This window comes from Schistocerca piceifrons, chromosome 3, assembly GCF_021461385.2.
Source record: "Schistocerca piceifrons isolate TAMUIC-IGC-003096 chromosome 3, iqSchPice1.1, whole genome shotgun sequence".
In the NCBI taxonomy this organism is placed as follows: Eukaryota; Metazoa; Arthropoda; class Insecta; order Orthoptera; family Acrididae; genus Schistocerca; species Schistocerca piceifrons.
This window is the reverse complement of record NC_060140.1, coordinates 601837828-601850589: the sequence shown is the minus strand read 5'-3', so window position 1 is coordinate 601850589 and position 12762 is coordinate 601837828. Positions and strand designations below refer to the sequence as shown.

At 37.9% G+C, this 12762-nt stretch overlaps 1 protein-coding gene across 1 annotated transcript in view; it reads right to left on the bottom strand.

Annotated features, from left to right (window-relative positions):
• Window positions 1–12762, bottom strand: part of LOC124787832 (vacuolar protein sorting-associated protein 13D) — a 557316-nt gene that overhangs the window by 164388 nt on the left and 380166 nt on the right. Inside the window, exons 46-48 of the mRNA XM_047254770.1 lie at window positions 10763–10964; window positions 10476–10680; window positions 8800–8979 (exon numbers count right to left, since the gene is read on the bottom strand). Coding sequence (XP_047110726.1) covers window positions 8800–8979; window positions 10476–10680; window positions 10763–10964 — 587 coding nt within the window. The remainder of the gene's footprint in view (window positions 1–8799; window positions 8980–10475; window positions 10681–10762; window positions 10965–12762) is intronic.

Below are 12762 nucleotides of genomic sequence, written 5' to 3'. Positions count from 1 at the left end.
CAAAGACATGCAGATCGAAGAGGATGACAGTGTTAAATTTCTCGGATTACAACTTGATAATAAATTCAGTTGGAAAGGGCATACCACAGAACTGCTTAAGTGCCTAAAGAAGACTTTATTTGCTTTGAGAATGATGTCAGATGTAGGAGGTATAAATATAAAAAATCCTGCATACTTTGCTTATTTTCATTCTATTACTTCAGATGGGATCATATTCTGGGCAAACTCATCAAACCGACCAAAGGTTTTTTAGGGTGCAAAAGCATGTGATAAGAATCATTTGCGTTGTAAATTCAAGAATATCATGTAGAAACCCGTTCAGGAAACTTGGTATTCTAACCACTGCTTCTCAGTATATTTGTTCCTATTTCCCACCAATAGCTCAATACATAGTATCAATAATATGAATAAGAACAATCTACATAAAGACCTAAAATCACTTACCTTGGCCCAAAAAGGGGTCCAATATTCAGAAACAAACATTTTCAATAAATTGCCAGAAACCATTAAAAACTTGGTTTCAGATAAAGCATGGTTTAAACAGAGTTTGAAAGACTTTTTGATAGGCAACTTCTTCTATTTCATAGATGAATATCTCAACAGAGAGTGTTAAGCCATAATATCTGTTAGATTTCAGTTTTGACAGCACTTGGCCACAACAGTCAAGATTAGGTATTTTGTGTATGATTTATTAATAGAGCCTAACAGTGTTTCATTCTGACAGCATGTTACTTCTGTAAGTATTACCTTTTCCCATTTACTGCATTGTATTCACCTATTTCGACAATCTCCTGACATATGATCAGGGTAGTAGTATTATTTTCAAATGTTTTATGTTTTTATGTTATACTTTTTGATATGTTCCACACCCATGAAAATCATCTCTTTTTTTTTTTTTTTAATCTACAGAATGAAAGCTGAATCTAATCTAATCTCAACTAATCTTATGGCAAAAGATGGCTAGGTTGTATGGAAGGGGCTTCTTTGTACAGAATGGGTGGCAGCTGTTGAAGTAGGGGTGTTGCTCGTAGTTAATAGGTTTCATATGAACAGAAGTACTGATGTAGCCATATTTGAGGTGGAGGTCAACATTGAGGAAGGTGGTTTGTTGGGTTGAGAAGGACCAGGTGCAGCGAATGGGGGACAAGGTGTTGAGGTTCTGGAGGAATGTGGACAGAGAGTCCCTACTCTCGATCCAGGTCACAGCGATGTCATCAATGAATCAGAACCAGGTGAGGGGGTTTGGGATTCTGGGTGTTCAGGAAGCATTGCTCTAGATGGCCCATGAATAAGTTGACATAGTACAGTGCCATGTGAGTGCCCATAGCTGTACACCAAGTTTGTTTGTAGGTAATGCCTTCGAAGGAGAAGTAATTGTGGGTGAGGATATATTTGGTTGTAGTGACCAGGAAAGAGATTGTAGGGTTGGAATCCAATGCGCATTGAGGAAGGTAGTGTTCAACTGTGGCAAGGCCGTAAATGTAGGTGATACTGATATATGCCTCAGTCATCCATTTTCTCATTCAGAGGCAAGAACATGGAAAATGGCAAGGCAAGCTGCTTTAGTGTGATCTGCTAGAGGAACATTTCTGTCTACTTCTGCACATGCTGTTCATAGTATGGTTCTTATTCCTTGAAGAAATGGAGGATTGCAGGAGATGTGCTAAGTGAAAAGTTCCACTAAAGTTCACTGTACTGATACTATTTTCACCAAGTGCACTTGAATTGAGAAAGGTCAGGCTTATTGTCATTTTCGCTGTTTCTGACAGCAACTTTGTTATTGCCCAAAAAATACCTTGCCATGGCAGTACACAAGTATGCAGGTAAGACAACTATGTCGTTTAGGTTTTTCAACAGTATGATAACAGTTATCATTAAAAAACCAGAAGCCAGAATTATTTTCATGGTGATTACCTCTAAATATAATCTGGAATGTAAATGTAACTGGAATCCAGAGAGTTCTCAGATATCAAGTATCAAGCAGCATAGAAGTATAGGTTGTAAGAATGCAACAATGTAAAGAAATAAGTGGCAAGCAGTGCTGCTGGTTGCCAATGAACAACAAAACTACGTCACACATCAATTACAGTGACAGTCTTAAGTCTCTGAATCTCTTCTTGATGCCAACATCTAGTGCTTGCCAACTGAATATGATCCAGCTGTCATAATACACACATCAAAAAAAGTTTTACATCACCCTAGTTCCCAGGACTCCTGAATACTGACATTGACTGTGGATATTGTATCACAGACACAGTCCCTTTGACTGTTCAGAGGTGTCACTAAACCTGCCCAAAGATGTAAACAACCATGCATGTGCAGCGCCTATTATGCGGAGGGGGTCTGACAGCCGATCAGTTCCAGTCATTCCACCAGGAAGGAAGTACAGGCTCATGTTGTCTGTAGTTCATCCAAGCCTACATGGCCAACCGCAGTTCGATCACGTCAGGAAGAGCTCTCAACAAGGGAAGAGTCCAGGCGTCTCGGAGTGAACCAAAGCGATATTGTTCGGACATGGAGGAGATACTGAGAGGCAGCAACTGTCGATGACATGCTTCTCAAGCTGCCCAAGGACTACTATTGCAGTGAATGACTGCTACCTATGGATTATGGCTCGGAGGAACCCTGACAGCAATGCCACCTTGTTGAATAATGCTTTTCATGCAGCCACGGGACGTCGTGTTACCACTCAAACTGTGCGCAATAGGCTGCATGATGCGGAACTTCACTCCCAATGTCCATGGTGAGGTCCATCTTTGCAACCACAACACCAGGCAGCACTGTACAGATAGGCCCAACAACACGCCGAATGGACCGCTCAGGACTGGCATCATTTTCTCTTCCCTGATGGGTGTTGCATATGCCTTCAACCAGACAATCATCGGGGACATGTTTGAGGGCAACCTGGTCAGGCTGAACGCCTTAGACACACTGTCCAGTGAGTGCAGCAACGAGGAGGTTCCCTGCTGTTTACGGGTGGCATTATGTGGGGCTGACATACACCGCTGGTGGTCATGGAAGGCGCCGTAATGGCTTTACGATACGTGAATGCCATCCTCCGACCGATAGTGCAATCATATCAGCAGCATACTGGCTAGGCATTTGTCTTCATGGATGACAATTCGCACCCCCGTCATGCATGTCTTGTGAATTACTTCTTTCACAATAACAACATCGCATGACTATAGTGGCCAGCATGTTCTCCAGACACGAACCTTATCGAACATGCCTGTGATAGATTGAAAAGGGCTGTTTATGGACAACGTGACCCACTGACTGCTCTGAAGTATCTACACCGAATTGAGGAGTGGGACAATCTGGACCAACAGTACCCAGTGCCTTGATGAACTTATGGATAGTTTTCCATGACAAATACAGGCATGCATCAATGCAAGAGGATGTGCTACTGTGTATTAGAGGTACCAGTGTGTACAGCAATCTGGGCCACTACCTCTGAAGCTCTCGCTGTATGATGGTACAGCAGGCAATGTGTGGTTTTCGTGAGCAATAAAAAGGGTGGAAATGATGTTTATGATGATCTCTATTCCAATTTTCTGTACTGGTTCTGGAACTTTCGGAACTGAGGTGATGCAAAACATTTTTCAATGTGTGTATGTTCATGTAACAGGAATACTAGCGCTACCTTTTGCTCAATCATGTCTCCTTACTACCCCATAAATGTCTGGTTCTCTTCTTTTACGTACACATCCATTACCCATGTCCAATCCTCTGCACAATCAAGAACTATGTCTTTAAATTTCCTACCAACTGAAATCTAGTACTTCATTCCTGGGACAGATGATGGATTATACCCTCACTCAAACTTATTTCTCCATGTAGAGGAAATCCATAGCACTGTGATGAGCACACAGTGGCACACTTGTATGCCAGTAGCTATGGATAGGGCTTGGATTTTTATGTAGATGGCCTGGTTGTATAATGCAATGTTAAAAACAACATACAAGAAACTGATTGTAAACATTCTGCTTCCATTGCTGTACACAGCATGCCGTGCTGGCTCGCCACACTTCTGCCAAGTGGTTGGCAGCATGTTTATGATCAAAGTTCTGGAATGTTGTATTTAACATTATATATGACAACCAGACCATCTATTTACTGACTTCAACACAAGTCGGCAACCTGAAAATGTTCAAAGAAACAAAACTGGTCATAACACAATAAAAGTGTAAAAATACAGTTGAGGTGATTTTCATTAATTATTAACATACAAAAAGGTTAATGGGGTATTCCACTAGTATACACGAGTTTTCAACTGGACAAATTTTCCTGCTACATATTTCACATTCAAGTTCCAGTAAATTTCTTGTTAGATGTTAATGCATTTAATGGCTTGAGCAACTCATACAAAGAGCATATTTTAAGGAAAAAAGTCAATCTTTTAAAAATATGATGTAATAGGATAGATAAAAAAAATCTACTCGTCAAGTGCCAGTCACTGCTTGACGAGTAGATTTTTTATCTATCCAGTTATATTAAAGGGCATATTTTGCCTGAATCAAGGCTAAACAAGCTACACCACCTTTTTCTCTAATACACCCCATTTCATTTGCATTCTAAGCTGGAAGTAGATACTGACTCCTGTACCTCCAAATGCAGAAAATCATCATTCCCATAGCATCCAGCCAGTGGGTTAAGCCTATGGTCATCGTTCTTAAGACAGGTAGAAAGATGACTTTAAAGCTACTGCTCAGTCACTATTTGAGATTGATGCCTTCCCTAATGATGGCTAAGCTCTCATGAGGTTACTATCTAAAGGCTTTGCTTGGCCAACAACTATCTGCAGTTTGCCTAAGATGAAGACTCAAAGAAACTCATGGTAATCAGTAATCCTTCTGGCTTGCGTGAGTACAACTACATCCTCTTTGGGGTAGCCAGTGAATCACCTTCAACAATTCTGCCAATGGTTTCATACTGTGCTAATTATTTAGATGATATTATAGCTACAAGGGGGTAATGCTACTGAATCTCACAACCTTCTTTAACATACATGAGTGTGGATCATTTAGGTCATATTCTGAGTAGTAAAATCCTCAGTCCTATGAAGCAGCATATATAAGCTGCACATGAACTGTCTGCACCACTTAAATGCAAGGAGTTACACTCATTTGTTGAAAATCAAATTATTACAGGAAGTTTATTTTAATAACAAAACAAATTTAGTTTTCTTTAAACAGTCTCTCTCTCTCTCTCTCTCTCTCTCTCTCTCTCTCTCTCTCTCTCTCTCTCTCTCTCTATTCTTCTAAAATTGTGGCCTCTCTAGCTCCCTCTAGTATCACAAAGTTATTAAGTGACGTCTTAACATGCCCTCTCTCTTCCTCTAATGAGTGTTTTCCAGATGCTTCTGTCATGACCAATTCTGTGGAGAATCTGACTTCACAATAAAAGTGGCAAATTCAAATGACAGTGCAATTGTGAAAAAGTTGTCAAAACATCACAACTACACCTTAAAATCCTGCTCTTTTTTTATTACTTATGCGTCCAGCAACCATCTTGTTATTATTGAAGCTTTGCAGTGCAGCACTGGCATTATACTCTCACAAAAATGTTGACAGCACTCAGTAACAATCTGCCTTTGCCTCAAAAACACATCATGGTGGCACAAGCTAGCTATTCACACACCGGCGAGGCACCTTTGGTTATGTTTGCATTAAGAAATTCCACATCTATTTTTATGGAGTTCAGTTTCATCTTATCACTGATCACAAACTACCCTTTGTTTTAATCACCCATGTTTTCTTAACTTGACTGTTAATGATGTGCTTCTGTATGCAGAGGCAAGTTGCTGAAAAAATTTTGTGCATAATAATGACAATATTACGATCAGGATACACTGCTACTCTCCATTTAGAGGAGATGTTAAGTCACCAACAGACACAACAAAAAGACTGCTATACATCTGGGCTTTTGGCCAAGAAGGTTCTTCTAAAATAGAAAACACACATACATTCATGCAAGCACAACTCACACACACATGGCCATTATCTCTGGGCGCTGAAGGCAGACTCTTGGGCCTCTGGCCAGAGGCAGTAGTCATGTGGGTGTGAGTTGTGCTTGCGTGAATGTGTATGCATTTTCTACTTTGGAAGAAGCCCTTTTGGTCAAAAGCTCAAATGTATAGCAGTCTTTCTGTAGTGCCTGTCTGAGACGCACCTCCTCTATATGGTACTATATTGTATACTTTTCGGATTGTCTTTATTTTATCCAGTATTTTCCTTTGTTTGGTGTATCCACAATATTTTGATGACTGTATAAGTTGTTGAACTCTGATGTACACCCGAAAACACATGACTAACCACTCTCTGCTCTGTTTGATCCACACACCTTTTTGCTAGAAAGACCCAACAAGTTACAGCACTGCAAACTTTTTCGCAGAATTTATCATTACACAATCTGCTCTGAGACACAAGGTCTGCAAAATAAACTTCATAATTTTCTGATTACACTGTATCAAATTGCCCAGGTGACTTGCTGCTTCAACTGATAATGAAGTGCGCTCAAATGGATGGCCAGAGGGGGCCTTCTGTGAATTCTCCCTTCTATGGCAGTCCCGTCACAAACTGAGCTACTACCACCATACAAGCTATTTACAGGAAGGAGATATCTAAAATCCCCAACACACAAACAGATGACATCTAACGCAGACTCGGATGACAACACACAGCAACCTCCCAATGGTGCCTCAGGAATATTTTTGTGTACCTCTCATCGGCACAGCAACCACTTATCGCTTGGGCCTACCCACTGGTTACCTTCAAGGCATGAAACATTACCTGCTACTGCCAATTCTCAGTTGCATTTTTACTACTTACTCATTTATATAACTTGCTGTATGTGAATCTGTGAGCTCATCTACTGTGTGGACTTTGGTTATATTTGGACTGCTTCAAACTTGGTGAGATCTCGAGGATGCATTTATCTGGCATTAATCAAGTTGGTGTATGAACTGACAAAAAAAGAAGTTGACATACAAAGTTGGATGTGGGTAATAGGTTGCTCATATTGTCTGACTGGGGTAGGAATTCTTTCACTGGGATGACAGTACAGTAACCACTATCTCTGAAACATGTATTGTGGGGTGTTTCCAAAAAGAAGATTTCTGTAGTCCACTGCAGAGCATAATAGCCTGTAGCATGAGATGATGTGTCATGTTAGGTTCCCCACACCATACACCTTGTGGCACATAAGACATTCAGAGTAAGTCCTGTTTTGGTAGCAATACAATCAACTTATCTGGCTCAGAATCATCTGGTGTTCAAATGAAGCCCCAGTACCTTTGCAGATTGTCAACCGATAAAGCTAAATGACCCAAACTGTATGGTATACATTGGGCACATTTGGCATTTTTGATAAAATACAGGTGTTTTGCAAGGCAACAGATTAAGAACATTTCCCATACACCATTCAGATAGTAGATCAACCACATTTCTTTTCCCTGAGCAATACTTTTCACCCCAAGAGAGCTATCATGCTCCCTAAATACATACGGAAATGTGTAAGATTATTTCTGGATTTCAAAAGTTGTCATTATCTACGGTTGTGTGTTTATTTTCCAGATCTGCTACTAATGGGCGAGAGTCAAAGGTATTTTGGTTGTTCACTTCATTGTGTCACAAGAGAGAACAGCTATGACTTTCACTGCCACATTTGCAGATGAATCCTCAACGATGATATATAACAACATTACTGATGCACTTATACACAGTTGAATTGTGGGTAGGTTAATAAAGATGTATTTTATATAGCTCACACCACCCATAACTAAAATGTGTGCTGTCCATGTATGTTCTTCCAGGCAGGAAAAATTTAATTGCAGTATCATAAGCAGCCAACTATTGCTTATGGTACTGCATTTCACACTAACATGTGATTCATAACCAAGCATTTTATACCTGATGATGGTGCATAAGGCACTGAAATTAGTTATTACAAAGATACTTAGCAATCGAGATAGAAAATTTTTTATATTACTAAACTGATGGTTTGTCTTTTGTCGACTGCTTTTTCAGTGCAAGAATTGGGTTATTTATTCAACTTGGGCTTAACGAATGTTACAGCACAGAAGCTACTTTCCCTAAGAAGTGTCATAAGATGCTTTACATCAAATGGGTTGGAAAGTCAATACAAAGACCACAATAATGGACGTGAAAACAATCTTTTCCTTTAGGGAAAATAAGCACATCACAGTAGTATAAGTAATAATCATTTAATTATTTACAAAATAGAAAATAGAAGTTATTTGAACATTTTACATGGAACATACACACATTTAGCTGAACAACCAGAGAATACTCTAGGAAAAGGAGGAGGAGGAGGAGGAGGAGGGAAAAAACACCTATGAAACACAAGACAACTGAGATCTTCAACAAGATTCTTCTCAATACATATATAAAGCCCCCCTTTGTCTCCCATTTCACATTTGATTTGCATTTGTGCAGTGTAGTATAGAATTCTGTGTTTATGTATCATATGTATAATGTTGCCTAATAATACAGACATAATACAAAAAAAAGTCTTCCCCTGATTATGGTTGAATTGTACTGAATGTCAAGATCATAATGATTTTTGTTTTTTGCTTTCATCCTGGAAGTTTCAGTGCAACAATAAATGTTTATTCACAGAGCTTAGAGAATCTGTACTGCTAATGTTTTCTTCAGTCACTACCATGCTTCCAATGACAATGAAGAAAGGTAATAGTGGACAAAGAATGTCAAGGTGGTATACTGTGACAGCAAATATTAATGCTGATTATAAATATAAGGATCTGATTCTGTGACGTACCTTGTATCCTGTACCTCTTCGTACATTCACTGAAATCTGAAGATACAGTCTTCGCCCTTGGAGGTCCTGAACCCGAACACGTCCACTAAAAGAGCTACTTCCTGATGGAATTATCAATGTACCAATTCCTGGAAAATTTTCCAACCTGAAATTTATTTCCACTGCAGCCTCTGTGTCTACCTGTAAATGAAGAGATTTTGGCATCAAATATATATATATGCAACACATTTTGACCTCTATAAAAGGAGCATATTTTCCTACAGCTTAATGATTTAATGAATGAACTGTTAAAAAAATTTGAAAGTGTTTTATCCTGTTCTGATACCTATATGGAAAAATGAAGGTTGCAAAAACCTCAAGCTTCCCCCAAGAAGAAATATATGCAAATCTGATTTATGAACTTTGGACTGAAAACACTAAAAAGGGAAATGGAGGTTTAATGCAATTATTAGGACTTTCAAGCTTTGTAAAACACACACACATGTACACACATCAATCAAGTTTAGTGGAAAGGGGGACAAATACTATGTGAACCTTCAACATGAGTGGATCAAATCAGAATATCTCACATTGCGAACACGTCTTACACTGAACTTCAAAAGCTACTGGCATGGACACAGGAAGCCCTTGTCAAAACTATTCAGTAATTAAAAACAATGGCAGAATGCGAGAACAAAAACCACTCAACCATTATGTTATGAATTAATTAACCAGAAACCATTAAGAAATACACAAGCAAATAGATGTACCATTCAACCGTTTATCGATCACTATGATGGCTATTACACTCAAAACTTGCCTCAGTAACACAAATAATGCTAAACACATTTTGCCTAGAATGAACACTATTACAAGAACCATTGTGTAAACTGGCTCCCTCATCACTCTAATGAAGATCACAAAAATATTATTCACACCTTTAGCTTAAAGAGGTTTAGCTTAAAATAAGGACAAAAGGATTTTCCCATACATAACCACATATGATAAAATTTGGATCCATAGTCACATACCATAATGGCAACAACCAGACCACGAGTCATAGAGAAGAAATGACTAGATCACTTCAGTAGTGCTAGTAGCAGAACAGTATATGTGGACTTCCTGTGAACACCACATTCTGTCTCAGGTAAGTAATAAACTGTAAAATATATACACACCAAGCACAAAAATAAATAAAAAAAACTCTCACAACAACATAAAATAAAATATGTTTAGAAATCTAGCAATTTAGTACATCAGACTAAAGCAAAATTCATCTCAATTTTAACTGGTAGTCTGCTTAAAAGGAAGTAAGGAGGTTTAAGTTATAACGTATGCCTGGGTTGATGACTGCAGGTTGACAGTTGAACAGCTGATCTGTTTGTGACATGTTGCAAATAGCGATTTTAAATGCACTCCCTGATGGGCTCAAACCAGACTGTAAGGAGCCACTACAGCAAGAGTACGTTCGAGATCAGTACCTGCTGCACCAGATGAAGATGACTTTGTTCATCATTAGAACAGTATGCACAAAAATAGTGTTATCCTCTTGGCAGGGGATTAATACATATGCATTCTGTTAACCACACTGCATACATCTTAAAAATTTGAGGTTATTTAGTTTCATTGAAACTTCCTGAATATTATTCTTGAACATCAGCAACTCTTTTGAAAGTCAAAATATCATCATCCTTTACCTGATGTAAACTAAACGACTCTGCTGGACGAACATGTCCCTCAAATTTTTGGTCTTTTGACACACTGAAGTGAAGGTCATATGGCAGTAAGTTCGTTATGCAGAGAGGGCTGAACAATGTTATAGTATGCCCTGGTTGCAACCATGTACTTCTTGCCAGTGGTTTTTCAACAGGATAATTGTCCCGATGCACTGCCACACAAAATCTGTTACAAAGAAAATTACAAGTGGTTAAGAATACCATCTACAAATACTATTCAAAATGTCATTATGTTTTTGAATACCAACCTGTAACAAAGATCTCTGCTACTGAGACACTGCCGATGTTCTGTAACAACTTCCCCTGGTTTGCTAACATGATTCCATATGATTGGACGAGTGCAATATAAGTAACGTTGATCAACAGGACGTATCCAAAGCTGTGACATGACATGAGCGAGAGGTATAGGCATGGCAGTAGATGCAGGTACTCGCAAAAACTTCACAGCTTCTGTAAAATAAAACTATTATGAAGCAGTGTGACTATACGGAAATCAATATTATTTTGGTTCCTGCATGGTGAAGAGGAATCCAATGATAAATAAATGCTATTCAAGTCTATTTGCAAAAATTGTTGTTTGTATTGTAGTTACCCACTTAACTACAAAAGACAGATAAACATTAACAACACAAAAGACTTTATTCAAATACGACTACATGAGATATATACAAAACACATGATGTTGTCACAGACAGGAACCACACTGCAGTTCTCAGATCAAAACAAACTCACTATGAGTCACACTGACTTCTCGCACTATCATTGTGTGACAAACAATATGTCACCACAGGTTATAAGAAGTTAAAACATTTTGATAATATTGGACTTCTAATGAGAAGCTTGGACTTCTAATGAGAAGCTAACAAGCGATGTAATTATCTGTTTTTTACTAAATTTAAGAAGCAGCAGAATGAACTACACACAATTCTCAAAGTTCTTGTCAGCAATGAAGTGGAAGTACATGCATTACTGTTCAATTAATATGTAGTTTGGAAAGTTAAGCACTAAATCTTGAATGATGTTTTGAACATAAATGCCTACGATCTGAATTCACAAAAGCCATACTGAGACTTCTAACAATTTCATAGTTCTATTCTACAGTCAACACATCCAAATAAGAAAAGAAATCTATCATCCAATCTGAGTTATTGTTATAACAGTCCACAATGTGAGACTGTCCTGCTCCTTGTGGTAGCCATGGGATACAAAAGAAAGCATTTCACCTCAATGATTTCTTTTATGCTCTCAATTTGTGTTTCAAGGTCTTGAGCAACTACATTTTGCATTTGGGAATTGGAAAAGTAGGAGAGAAGTATTGCCTTCCTCAGATAGAATGCATGCATGGATAACTCTGTTGATAACCTGTAAAATTAGATTAGATTAGATTAGATTAGATTAGATTAGATTAATACTAGTTCCATGGATCATGAATACGATATTTCGTAATGATGTGGAACGAGTCAAATTTTCCAATAGATGACATAATTAGGTTAATTTAACAACATACTTAAGTTAATATAACAACTTTATTTTTTTGTGTTTTTTTTGTTTTTCTTTATTTTTATTTTTATTTTTTTAATATTTTTTTTTCTTAATTTATATCTAAAAATTCCTCTATGGAGTAGAAGGAGTTGTCATTCAGAAATTCTTTTAATTTCTTCTTAAATACTTGTTGGTTATCTGTCAGACTTTTGATACTATTTGGTAAGTGACCAAAGACTTTAGTGCCAGTATAATTCACCCTTTTCTGTGCCAAAGTTAGATTTAATCTTGAATAGTGAAGATCGTCCTTTCTCCTAGTATTGTAGTTATGCACACTGCTATTACTTTTGAATTGGGTTTGGTTGTTAATAACAAATTTCATAAGAGAGTATATATACTGAGAAGCTACTGTGAATATCCCTAGATCCTTAAATAAATGTCTGCAGGATGATCTTGGGTGGACTCCAGCTATTATTCTGATTACACGCTTCTGTGCAATAAATACTTTATTCCTCAGTGATGAATTACCCCAAAATATGATGCCATATGAAAGCAATGAGTGAAAATAGGCGTAGTAAGCTAATTTACTAAGATGTTTATCACCAAAATTTGCAATGACCCTTATTGCATAAGTAGCTGAACTCAAACGTTTCAGCAGATCATCAATGTGTTTCTTCCAATTTAATCTCTCATCAATGGACATACCTAAAAATTTGGAATATTCTACCTTAGCTATATGCTTCTGATTAAGGTCTATATTTATTAA